The sequence below is a fragment of the Phaethon lepturus genome, unplaced genomic scaffold (assembly GCF_000687285.1).
Source record: "Phaethon lepturus isolate BGI_N335 unplaced genomic scaffold, ASM68728v1 scaffold5209, whole genome shotgun sequence".
Taxonomy (NCBI): Eukaryota; Metazoa; Chordata; class Aves; order Phaethontiformes; family Phaethontidae; genus Phaethon; species Phaethon lepturus.
This window is the reverse complement of record NW_010564073.1, coordinates 1-13938: the sequence shown is the minus strand read 5'-3', so window position 1 is coordinate 13938 and position 13938 is coordinate 1. Positions and strand designations below refer to the sequence as shown.

At 39.8% G+C, this 13938-nt stretch overlaps 1 protein-coding gene across 1 annotated transcript; it reads right to left on the bottom strand.

Moving 5' to 3' along the window:
- Positions 1-1933: 1933 nt before the first annotated feature.
- On the bottom strand, positions 1934-13732 carry CCNE1 (cyclin E1; the record flags this gene model as incomplete). The annotated part of the gene is made up of 9 exons (XM_010294745.1): positions 1934-2493; positions 3275-3432; positions 3518-3629; positions 3722-3856; positions 4221-4316; positions 5150-5296; positions 6160-6295; positions 6374-6516; positions 13664-13732. Coding segments are annotated over 9 exons (1119 nt in total), but the record flags the coding sequence as incomplete, so codon positions are not given.
- Positions 13733-13938: the final 206 nt, after the last annotated feature.

Genomic DNA, 13938 nt, shown 5'->3' with positions numbered 1-13938 from the left:
ACCCTAGAAAGCCAGCACACTCAAGACAGATGTTAAGTATCCACATGCGTTGCAAGACAATCGTAAACAAAGATTCTTAAAGCACGAGATAAAGGTGAGAAAGAAAATAGCTCTTAAGGTAAGTCACCCTGCAGGAAAGTACGGCGTCCCTGGCGCGTGACTGCATTCCTCCCTGGGAAGCTGCAAAGCCGGGATTCTCCATGCCCTGCACAGACTGTCTCCCGTCGAAATAAAGCAGGTTGACCTTTCAGGAAGGAGAGGGAAAAAAAAAGTTATAAAATTAGCAGGATTACCATCTAAAGCAGAGATCCAATTTAGAAAGAGGCCCGTTACCTGAACGGTTTCATTCATAAATACGTCTCTCTCAGATACAGGTTTCCCACACAGCCGAGAACACATGGAACACCTGCATTCACTCTTGAGTAAGTATTAACCAGAAAGTTATATTTACTTAAACTGAAAGTTAGAGTTCATCATATATGTAATGTTATTACAGAATATTTTCTTATACAGTTAAAAGTCATAAAAAATGCAATTCTCATCTATAAGGGGCCAGTTAAATATGATTTTTTAATTATTTTTTAATTTTCTTTTTTTCAGAAATAGATGAAATACATACTAAGCACTGCAAAGTAATAGCAAAAGGACTAGCACTGAAGCTTGGCTGGTGATTTAAGGATTAAGCCTAGTGACTGCCTTTCAGGAGGGTTATTGTTCCACCCACCCTGTTTTTGTGTTCTAAATTTAAGGACAAAGAACCAAAATGTGTCTTGACAATTCCTCCTAAGTTACAAAACTTTTTCAATAATAGGCAAATAAAATATTCCTTTGTCTAGGATATGTAGTTCTCCGAGAAATTAAAACCCCTCCGAACTGGCACCAGCACACTTCTTCAGCTAACATTTCCACTTGTTTTGTTAGCCATTCATTGCAAGGGAAAAAAAGAAAAGCCAGCAGCACCAAATAATTTGCTTACCATTAGTGACTGTAGGTATTTTTATTACATTAAAGCTTTAACATTTGTCAGAATACTGGGTCAGGGAAGAGCAAAAGGGAGAATAACTTAAAGAAAATTATAAAAGCAGCCTTGTTGAGAACTAATGTTTAGAAAAAATTAACCAACAGCAGAGTAGGAGCTTCCTGAAATACAAGTATTATAGCATTTAAGCTATCTACAGGAGGACACGATGAATCCTGGTAGTCTCACAAGTTTTTAGTGTTGTTGAACAGTCCTTCATAGTGAACATCACGAGAAAAACAAGCAACCATTTTTTACATTTATTTCTCTATTTCCCTTTTCTCCAGAACCATGACTTTCTACAAAATGTCTTACTGCGACTTCTCAGTTTCTCAGACCTTGCAAAGGTCAAGAAGGACAACTCTTTCTGTAAAAAGGCACATACCATTCCAGAATTCAGTTTTGCACAGAAGACTATTAGTTGTCAAAGACTATGCCAAAATACCAAAGTTTAAATGATTACGCTTCAGGAAAAGGTAGGCTTTTCGTACTGATCGCTTCTTGCTATTAAGCTTAACAATCCAGACAATCTGATTCAAGAATTTCCCAATACACTGATCATTAGAAAGTGTGTTGTGGAAGGATTCCCCATACACTTGTCATATTTATTATCCCCTCCCTAGCCACCTGCATCTGGCTAAGGGAAATCCAAGTAGCCCAACATGACAATTTATCTCAGTATCCAAAAAGGACATTTTAATTGATAAGCCAGCAGTGCTAAATAAATAAAGTGATAGCTACTACATTATTCATCCCCAACTCCCACACTACCAGTGGTCACAGTCTGAAAAACCTTAGCTGACCACAATTAAAAGAAAAATAGGAATATACATAAAACCAGCTGTCTTAGACAGCATTTTTATTAAAAATGGATACACAGAGACATAGCAGCATTTACAATAAAGAGATTTTTTAAAAGGCATCAAGTTGTAAGCCAACCATTTGAAAAAGAGGCTTTGAAATACTGTCTTCCACAGCACTTTTTGCCTATTTGTCAACAGGGGACAGTGTGACTGCAGATTACCCAAAGGACAAACAGGCACAGTAACTAAACTTCAAGCCCTTTTTCTGAACAGTTGGTCACATCAAGCATCACCCTCCGTAGCAGCATCTGGAGCACTCTTCGGTGTTCTTTTAAGTGGCTGGTGTACTTGATCCATTTCTTTAAAATATTTTAATGTTCAATAAAAATATTTCAAATAGAAAAATTCTTCTGTCACAAAAAAAAAGTAAGGTTTCCTTTTCAGATTCCATAAAAGCTTATGAACTTCAATGGCAGCATTTCTGTAATGGAGCATGAGTTAGAACCAGCAGAACAGGCACTTCAGCAAAACTGTCAACAGTTTCTATAGTCATATTGGCTTCAGTCCAGAAGACTGTTTCTTACTACTTTGTGGTGGTGTAAGGACACCAGTGGGGAAAGGTGAAGTCCTATTTTGCTCAGCCAATATGGCTTGTTTTGCTTGAGCTTTGTCCTGAAAGCACAGGAAAAGGAGAAAATAAAATAAAAAAAAAAAATTACTTTGGTATATCTATGCAACAGATCAATATAATTCAGTGTTTTGTAACTTGATAGATTGCTAATCTGGAAATGCATATCTGTATCTAACCCCTGTAACAGTAACTGATAAATCATGCAGTACACAACAGTTAGTGAATACAAACACCAAGAGATCAGTATTAACAGTTGGAATCTGATGATCAGCATTGTGGTGCTTGTATATTCAAGAAAGCAAAACCCAATAGCTTAGCTTAACTACAATTTGTTGGACAAGATTTTGGTCCTCTGCAAATTTCTCATGCTAAAAGCCACTCTTGCTCAACTTCTGATCAACCATCACTGTCACACAACAGTCCCACAAGATCAGTCTCAAGTGATCAGTATTTTCTCTTTTTCATCAGACAAGGTTGTATTACATGTATTTCATATAGAGAAATGTCTAACATACCATGTTTTAAGTACCCCAAAGGGTAGAAATAGGCTTCCAATTTCTAGGGTAATTATTTGCTGTTTGAGTTGAGAGGCTTAAGAAGGTGATTTTGACTTAAACTAAATACGGAACAAGTCAGTCCCAAGACAAGTCTCTGTCCCAAGAATTTTGGAGCTGGAGTGCAACCTTATGCCTTTTATCATGTGAATATACTCAGTCTCAATCTGATAATACTTCACTTAAGTTTACTGTATGTTCTAACCAAAGACGACACAAGATTTAGGAGATTTTACAGATAGGTTGTCTTCATTATGCACATACATACCAGCAAATCCAAGCTATTTATGTGCGTCTGTATATTGTGCAAGTCTTCAGGAGCTATACCTCTAAAGTGTTTGAGTTTGGAGCTTCCTACTTCCCTTATAGCCATTGCGAACGGAACCATCCATTTTACACATTCCTCTATCTCACACCATTCATAACCTGGAAGACAAGACATATGCTTATCTGCCTGAATGAAGACTTAATGTTTGTAAACACATTAGACTTAGTTTACAAATGCCAATACCTGAAACTTTCTGCATCAGCTCAGATGAGGAGAAATGATACAAAGCAGAAGCTGCAAGTACTCCATATGTATATTCCAAGCAGCCAATATCGAGCACACAGAGATCCAAGAGCTGCAAGACAGCAGATGTTTAGTAAGTCTATCACAAGAATACTTTTTTTTTCCCCAGGTGAAGTGGCATTTGAAGGAAGAAATCAGTCTTACCTCTGCTATTTGTACAAATATCTGCTGTGGATATTGTGGCAGCAATACCTCATAAAGCTCATTTAAATACGCAACTTGCATGTAAATGTTTAGCCATGATACAACTGTCAGTGGATTTAAGTTCCAATTAAGAGCCTGAAAGAGTAGACATGCACAAGACTTCAGTATTAATAAAGAGTTCTTAACTTAAACCATGTAACTTTATTTACTCCAGATCAGAAGCTGTAATTTCTGTTGGTCAAGGCATCTTTGAAACATGCGAATCTAAACCTCTCCTGTACCTCCTCCTGCTGATAGGGTGGGGAAATGATTAGTTTTGTTCATACGCACAGAATGGTGGATGCTTTAAATCACTGGTTACCTAGAGCGCACCGTGTTCTAATTAGAAACTGTGCCTCTTAGCAGCACATAAGATTAACTGAGGCTCTCTGCTTTTAGTCTGATCATACTACATGTTTATAAAAACTGAAGTAGAACTAATTCCACTTTGAAATATCACCTTCATAATAATCAATTCCATACTGAGGATTTCATCTTCTGTACAAGCTCCATCTGTAACATAGGCAAACTGGTGCAACTTTGGTGGATAAATTTCCTGAAAGATAGCAGATCAAGTACTTAATTTGTGGAATAGGTTCACACTAGTCTCATGCACTCAAAAAAAAAAACAACAACCCCAACAACCCACCACTACTTCAGCATTTCAAAACAGAGGGTAAAAAAGAAAAAAAGAACCAACCGACAATTGTAACTTACGATATTCTCCTGTGCTTTTAATATACACAGATTTCTTGCTCCACCTTCCTGTTCATAGCCTTTACCTTTCACTTTTGATGGATCAGTACAACATGCATTATGTTTGGCTACAGTACCACTGAGATAGTATCATAATTGACATCAAGATTTTTTTATACATCCTAAAGAAAAGGCCTTTCATCCCTTGCTTGAGAAGAACAAATTGAAGAATAATAGCCCTCTTAGAAGACAAAACAGTAAGAACTTGAAGAGCACTATGTATTTTCATAGTTCAGTTTGTTGCAGTAAATAAAGCATAGCTCAGAGTAGGATCCAGTAGGTACTCTACTGACAACAGAATTGCAACAAGTGGCCTCTGTACACAGCGGCCAGCCAAAAACTCATTTAGCAACCGCAATTAAAAACTTTAGATTTATTCTAACACTGAAAAGACTACCCTTTTTAGATTAGGGAGATATACGGTCATGTTAGCTAGTCTTAATTTTATCCGCTTCTTAAAAAAAAAAAAAAAGGAGGAATTTTGAAAAGAGAAAGGGATCTTTTTTTCTGTCTCCCAGCTGAAAAGTCATAGCAACAAACTCCATAAAGACTGCCAAAATGCATCTAGTGTACAGTAAGTGTGCTGTCTGTCCATTCACATTTTTATGTTGAAGTACAGCTGAAGATACTTACCTCAAGCTTTGCTGCTATGAATAAAGAAGAGATACCAATAAGCTGCAATAGCGTTTTTACAACATTATGTTGTGTTGCCATAAACCGATCAAAGAAATCTTGTGCTAAATAAAAAGTTTCTCTATGAAGCTTGTAGACTTCACAAACCTGGAGAGACATCAGAGATTACAAAAGTCAAGAACAGTGTTATAGAGTCAAAAACAGATGCTACAGATGTATTAAAAAAAAAAGCAAGAGCTAGACATAAAATACATATTGGCTTTCTGCTTCACTGCCATTGTGAAGTAACATGTTAACTAAGAGCATGAGTTAAACACTTTCCTTTGACGCAAGATGACTGCCACTACAGTAACTCTACCCTCCCCCCCCCCCCCCAAAAAAAAAAAAAAAAAAAAAGAGAGAAGAGATCACAGTGAAAACCCTTTTAGGAAATGCAAGCACATGTTCTAACAATGTCAGAACATCAGTTCCTCATTTTTGCAAAGATACATCATTCCAGCACCTCAGAAGAGAAAATTCTCACAAATACTTTAGAGTTAAGAACAAAGACTGTGCCATCAAGTCATCCAAACAGCAAAAGAGACTCACATACAGATAGAAGAGTTGTAATACATTCTACATGCCAATAACAGATAAAGAGGTTGAGATGCATCTGGTCTCTAAGCCACCACACCTTTTTTTTTACAGTGATTTCCATAATAATTTGTGCAACTTTTATCTGCAGTGTGACCTTAAAAAGCTTACATCATGGAGCTTTATGGACAAATTGATTATTATCCACTATCATCAAGCTAAATGAATATCAGAATATATTGTCAGTTTGTACACCATCAACTCAATCCATTATGTATTTTTTTTTTAAGTTTGGTGCCATTAATTGACAAACTTTAAGATGAAGGCAAGTGACCAGTGCTAAACGGGTTATGCAAAGATCATGAAATGTACTCATGACAGTTAGTACACTTCAACAAAAGAACACCTGAAATACTCACAAACACAGAAAAACTTACCTCCATTAGCCAGTCTAGAAGGATTGTTCTCATTTTAGGTTGCAGGAGAGGATGCCTTTGCATATAAAGTTTATCCCTCACATACATCTCTTCTTTGTTTATCATGTTTTTCCATACGTCATCTTTGTTTGCCCAGCTAAGACAGATCAATGTTTAGTCTCAAATCATAAGATAAAAGGAAGGCAGACAAGCAGCAGCAAAATGGCACACTTACCCTAGAACTGGTAATGGTGAAGCTCTAGTCGGAACAACACTTAGATGTATAAAGTGAGAATAATCAACACCAACTGGATCATCATCCTTATCCGGAGTAGGAATCAGCATATGGGCATTTTTGTGAACACTGTTCCAGGATGGCTGTTACATGAAATACAAGATTTTACACTGTGCCTTTTTAAATAATCATTTTAGCTGTAAATAGAAGAAAACTATGACAGAAACTACGATTACCTCTTTAAACTGCACAGAATCATTGAGATGGGAAGGGACCTCTGTAGGTCATTTTGTCAAACCCCTCCCTGCTCAAGCAGGGCCACCTAGAGCCAGTGGCACAAGAACACATCCAGATGGCTTTTGAGTATCTCTAAGGATGGAGGCTCCACAACCTCTCTGGGGAACATTTGCCAGTGCTTGGTCACCCTCATACTAAAAAAAAGTGTTTCCTGATGTTCAGAGGGAACCTGCTATGCTTCAGTTTGTGCCCATCTCCTCTTGACCCATCACTGGGCATCAGTAAAAAGAGCCTGGCTCCATCTTTTTACATCCTCCCTTCAGGTACGATCTCCTTGAGCCTTCTTTTCTCCAGGCTGAACAGTCCCAGCTCCCTCAGCCTTTCCTTATAGGAGAGGTGCTCTGATCCCTTAATTGTCTTACTGCACCTTTGCTGGCCTCTTCCCAGTATGTTCAAGTCGCTCTGGGACTGGGGAGCCCAGAACCGGACACAGTTCTCCAGATGTGGCCTCACCAATGCTGAGTAGAGAAGCGTTGCTTATTTTCACAGTAGAGAAAGTTTGCTACTAAAGTTGAAGAACATTTACCCTGTTCTCCTTTTGGAGGACCACAACCATTTCATGGAAGAATAGCCAACTCAGAGTTTCCTATTACAGAATCACAGCATTATTAAGGTTGGAAAAGACCTTTAAGATCATCAAGTCCAACCATCAACCCAACGTCACCACGCTCCCTAAACCATGTCCCCAGGTGCCACATCTACACCTTTTTTTTGACATTTCCAGTGATGGTGACTCTACGATCTCCCTGGGCAGCCTGTTCCATGTTTGACCACTCTCTCAGTAAAGACATTTTTCCTAATATCTAGTCTAAACCTCCCCTGGCACAACTTGAGGCCGTTTCCTCTCATTCTATTGCTAGTTAGTTGGGAGAAGAGACCAACATCCACCTCACCACAACTCCCTTTCAGGTAGTTGTAGAGAGTGATAAGGTCTCCTCTCAGCCTCCTCTTCTCCAGACTAAACAACCCCAGTTCCCTCAGCTGCTCCTTGTAAGACTTGTGCTCCAGACCCCTCACCAGCTTCGTTGCCCTTCTCTGGACACGCTCCAGCACCTCAGCATCCTTCTTGTAGTGAGGGGCCCAAGACTGACACAGGATTTGAGGTGTGGCCTCACCAGTGCCGAGTACAGGGGCACGATCACTTCCCTACTCCTGCTGGCCACACTATTTCTGATACAGGCATGTATCAGAAATACATATGTCATGTTGCATTTTGTTTTTACCAAAAATATTTTGCACAAAAGCAAGACACTTGCCATCAGGTAAAGAATAAGCAGACAGAACTTTAAAACCCAATTTGTGATTATAATTATACAAATACAAGGTCAGGATTTCTGGTAAGGAATATGTAGACTCAACACCTGAAATCATGGTTCCATGCAAAGCAACGCTGACAATAAACACAGCAAAATTAGTAGTTTATAGAATTTTTCTTACTCATTCATCTTGCAGTGCCAAGATGAAAAAAACCAAAGCACTTACAATCCAATTGTTTTCAGAATAAAGCACATACATGTTAAGCAACTGCCACTAAAGTATCAACTTAACCATTCATATACAGAATTTTGCCAAGGTCTGCAAATACCAGACATCTGACATTTTACCCATCATATCCTTTTACTTTTATTTGGACCAGAACTTAAATTCAGGTTTACTTTTCTCCTGGCTAAACAAGATCTTGGCGTTCGCTTCACACAGTTCCCCAGGAAAATACTACTTATTTTATTTTGCGGTAGAATACAAAGCTATCCCCACGTCATCATTTCTATGCAAATTAAAATTTGGCATTTCTGTCTAACAGTGAATTCAGCCATCTTGCTCCAAATAGATCTTTCTTTGCAGCCCTAAAAGGACAGAACTCCCTAACAAGATTCGTAGTATGCTTCAAAAAGAAAATTAAAAAAAAAACCCAAACAAAAGGAAGAATCATTACATCCTGACAAGTAAAATGTTGTACATGGAATTTTGCCTCTCACAAAGAAGCTTCCACACCTGATTTTTGCCCTGTCCTTGCTACAAATGACATCATTTTCCAGCAAAATGGCTACTTCCCAGCACCAGCTTCAGAAACAGAAACCACTGACCTGATGAAACAAAAACCACATTTCACAGTTCCCTCACAGCTCAGACTGCTTTGTCCTTTGAGTTACTGACACACAGATGGGTAGTTTTTCTTCTTGGAGTTCTACATGCAAATCTAGCATAGCTACATGCCCAGCCATGCCACTATTTAATTTGGGTGGGGAAAGGCAAAAAGAGGGAATGGTATCTTTATCTTAAAAATTACAGATTCCTTATGAACTGAAAGTTTGAATAGAAGTGTTGCGTCAGCATTGCTTTTAAGTTAATTTTTGTCCTCCCTCAAAACTAGACTTTAGTCACACTTTGTCCTCCAAACTGCATGGCAAGCCCAGCTGCCAACAGCCTTTGGAGAAGTGCTGCCTTATCAGTTAATCAGCAAACCAACAGAAAAGCAGTAGATTATATAATATCTATTTAAAGGTGCCTACTACACCAGCAGCTTATGAAGGCCAAGGGATCTGCTCCCCAGAGCTCTCAACCGAAGCAGATAGCTCACATACTACATAGCAGCAACAATGACAATTAATCTGGGAGATTTCACTGCCCCCAATCTTCTATAAGGAAATATAAAGCAAGGATCAAGTGCCTCTTCAGTGTTTTGAGAAGTGAAACAAAGTTTTGGACTAGATAATGTCACTCGCCAAGATGACTGGAGGAAAGATGCAAGCAACAGGATAGAGATTTGCCAGTGCTTGGTCACCCTCAGTTGAGCTAGAGGCAAGAAGGAAGCAAATGTGTGGTTGCCCTCAAAAGCAAGAAGCTACTGGGAAGGGAGACAGTCTAAATTAGCCTAAGTGAGGGAACACCATCGCTCTGGCATGGATTTTGGTTAAGAGAATGAGCATATTTATCAGACTCTTGAGTCTTTAAAGCAGATTTAGCAAGACATTCAACCAAAACAGAAAAAAACATCAAGAAACTGCATTAAATCATACTGTAACTGTAAGGAAATGGGAGCCACCACGAAGAAAAAAAAAAACAGTTTAAGGTGGGGCAGGTGTGAGGAAACCATGAAGAGCTTCCTTTGGGCTTATACAGAACCAAGCTGAAAGGAGGGAGCTGCCAAAAGTGACAGATGTTACAGAGAATCTGTGCAGCCTAACGGAGGAAACCCTACAGTCCTGGGCTTACTTCTGAGGCAAACAGGAGCTGAGTAGGATGCAAGCCAAAAATCAACCGGGAAAATGGCCTCTTCAAATCTATATGGAGCCCAGCAAGAAAGCTTGGTGGTACCCACAGTAATATTCCAGATACAGGAATAGAACAATTGATGAGAGATACAGATGCGTATCTGAGAACTAGATACAGATTGGAGAAATTGAACTGAGGACATGAGAAGGCTCATTAGAAGGAGCACCAAGAAGGGCAGCAGGTAGGTTACCAAAGAAGTCCATCAGAGCAGTCAGGTCCATACAGCTCCAAAAAAATAAACCCCATGAGTTCAAAGGTGGGGTTTTTTTTAAAGCTCAAGCATTACCACACCTCAGTTTTCTGCAACGTGTTGCCATTCACTGATGTATCAAACGTTCATTTAAACAGATCTATGGGAGATCCTTCAGGCATATAGGCCAGACACAAAAGGGAGCAGATAGCAACCGCTGGCATTACTGGTTACAGGCAGAGCCTGCAGTGAAGCAGCCACACCTAAGAACACAAGCTGCTGAGACACTCCTACATCTCAACATGACTGGGAGCCAGCAGAACAAGCTTCCCCGCGGCAAGGAGGACAGCAGGAAAGCACAGGAAGAGGGCGACTCAGAACTGCATTCAAACAGCAAGGTCAGAGGATTTTCAGCATGGAAATTGAAGGCAGAGGAACAGGAGGGGGACAGGCGTGTTTGTCTCACCCTAAAAAGCAGCACCTCATAACAGGAGACATCAATATCAACTACTAGACTGCAGCCTTAGTTTCCCCATCGGAAATAGTAAGATCTATAATTCTAACCACTTTTCACTCACAGGGTGCATTAGTTTGAAGTACAGCGTTTCTCTTTGCCATCAGAAAGGGATTCCAGAATTAATAAATAGGAGAGAGAAGAGCAACTCCCATTATTAATTTGTTCCAATTCTTTCTGAATAGCATAGGAGCTTCTACTACTTTTAATTTTCTAAAGAGTCTGAACATTGTCCTGACCCAGATTTGGGCCAAGTCAAGCTCTCAACATGGACAGTTTACATTCTTTATCTGTTTGTCTGAAGACTTGTAAGTTGGTTTGGGGGGCTTTGTTTTGTTTTTTAAATTGGATCTTCCAAAGATAACTTAGACTAGTTAAAGAAACTTTTTGGAGGGTATTTTCAAGCCAGTTAGATGGAACATTTTGACAACAGTAAGGCCAGATTCTGGAAAAACGTCTAGTGATAAATAGATCAAATCTATTTTCTCAGAATTTACTCCCATCTTCTTTTCACCTGAAAACATTAGCTAGTTTCACCTAAAGAAACTGACTTCCAGCTTAAATTCTCCACTCTAGATGGAGGTGGCCATGTAATTTGTATCACAATTGCATGGATGACTCTAATCTAGTTAGATGAATTTTGTTTTACACGGAGCCTTGGAAGTGTATCTGTCCATAGATAGCAGCCAGAATTAATATGAGAATTGCTAGCAGAATTACAGCAGTGCCAGTTCTCTAAAATCAAACACAGAATTTATGCAATATTCTGCTGTCACAAACCTGATGATATAGCCACCCTTTCATCACATAAAGGGTAACGGCATCCTAATTAAGAACTCAGGCCTTATGTTCAACAGAAGCAAACTAATGAATTGACTATGAAGATGCCGTAAAGTGGGATGTGACTATGATATTTTGCCTTGTGCATAAACTAGTGTCAGTAAACAATTTATTTAATGTAGAAGTCATGTGGTATAGGCTGCAGTGGATTTATAGCTACTTGCATTTTAGAATTGTTGTGCCTCAACAGAATAACTATCGCACTGGCTATCATACAAGCCTGCTATACTGCTGCTGGAACCGTAAACATATTCTCATTAGCGGCCCATGGCAATTTATATCAGAGAATAGCTTGTGTCACACCATAGACTGAAGAGCTGCTGCTGTGCAGCCAAATGTTAGCTTTTTTAAACAGATCTGTAACAATCTGGCTACTTTATCACAACAAAAACCCTTCTCTTTGTAGGGACAGATACAAGGGTACCCATTTTATTTATGGCTTACAGAATCAAAGGGCCAAATCCCACCAGTATCCTGAGTTTAACCTGAAAAATTCCCAAGTAAATATTTTGGATGCCTACTGCCTAAATTATCCAAATTGTTATTTACCTATCATTCCTCAAGTAACATTGAATGGCTACCAGGCCAGGAACACAAGAACAAAAAACGGGTAGTCTTTATCTACTTTCAAAGTTGAAGGTCAATGTATGCAAAGTGTATTTCAAGTTTCTTTCCACTGTCTTTCTGGACGAAGGTAAAATTGGGTCCCTGTTGAGGGTTTTTTAATAATACCTTACTATTATGCAATAAACACGCACAAGAAGTCCTTGCTCAGCTCAAACGGAATGAATCTTTTGGTGAAGGAGAGAGCTGTGGTGAAGGACAGGCAGCTCTTCCTTGTCAGAAGTGAGAAATTAGTTTAATATACTGCACAAAAGACAGACAGAAGGGAAGGAGAGATCCCCTCATTAAATGCTCACCATTTGAGCCCTGCTTAATATGTTGACTGATAACTAGTATACGCAGTTGCAACAAGCAGAGGCCATTCCAAACAATGATGCCCATCTGTTATGGTCGCACTTTAGTCTTAGAACTTCCAGCTGCCACTTCTGGTTAGATGTGCCACATTATGCATAGCCTTGCGTACCAAATGAGTACGGTCTGTACTCCCTGATCATGACTTTTGTAGCTTCAGTATCACCCTGCATGTGCATTAACAGGCTGAAGTGACTAAGCAGGCATGTGTGTGCGGGTAGAACAAAAAAAAAAAAAAAAGAGGCGAATAAACCTATTTCAGATAACAGGCTACCCTCCATTTTATTTAGAGCGAGCATCTCAATGTACAAAAGCATCATGCTTTCAACGCCATATACCAACATAACATCCAATACAGATACCAGTAGCATCTCAGGTTTAAAGATTATAGGAAGGGCATTAAGAGAGCAAGACGACACTACTAAAGTTTAGTTTTGACTTTGTAACTCAGATCTTTCTAAATGTCTTACTGAGAAAACCAGCAATGGTCACCACTAACCTCCACTGCAGGCCTGAACTCTGTAGCCAAGTGGACTTTACTGAATTATCCCTTTGTTCTGGAGAGACATGAAGCCTATTTTACTACCACATTAGCACCTTGTATAAACCTCAAAGCCCTAATCGGGAACCTCGTATTCTCTGTCAGTCTGATAATGACACTTGTCAATCGGAATGGAGCTGATGGTGGAAGGAAGAGGGTATCTTTCCTCTCTCCCAGGTGATATGCAAGTAGAGACATGACTGCAAAGAAAATCATCTCAAAAGATGATTCTGTTCATATGCTTAAGTGCCTTGTGCTTTGGCCTGCAAGGTAGAGCACATAAGCACATGACTGTACTCTTGCAACTACCTAGAGAAGCCAACGCAGAGTCCCTCCATGTAGGCCTAAACGCATATTGAGGCTTTTGTAAGGTGCACCCTTGCAACGTCAGGACAGTTCGATATGCTGAAGTATTAACATAGTGTTTCAGACCAACACAGGCTTCGTCTCTTGCAAAGACTCCAAAACAACCTGTATGAACTGAAGTGTTTTGCACTCTTCATCAGCCAGGGCTGATAGTCCCCCTCGCCCATTGCTACACAGCACCTGGTAGCTGTGTATCTGTTGCACTATGTTTGCAATAATAATGAGGTACTGCAAAAGAATAATGATAGAGTTAAGTAAGATTACGGGAGTGTGATCTAAAGCCAAATCGGTTACCTGGTTTTCATACTGCTTTTTTCTAGTCATCTCCGTTTTGGCAATTTCTTCATCAGGATCCTGCAAGAACTACAAGAAAGAATATATGATTTCAGGAGGGACAAGCAAATGTGGGCCACTGTGACGTGCACCCGCTCCCTCAGGGTCACAGCCCCACAGCAGACCACCGCCCGCCCAACACCCACAGCACCACATGGCCCCCAGCCACCAACAAAAGGAGGCGAGGGCCCGGAGGCCAAGCCCAGCGGCGGGGCAGGCGCTGGCCTGCGGGCACC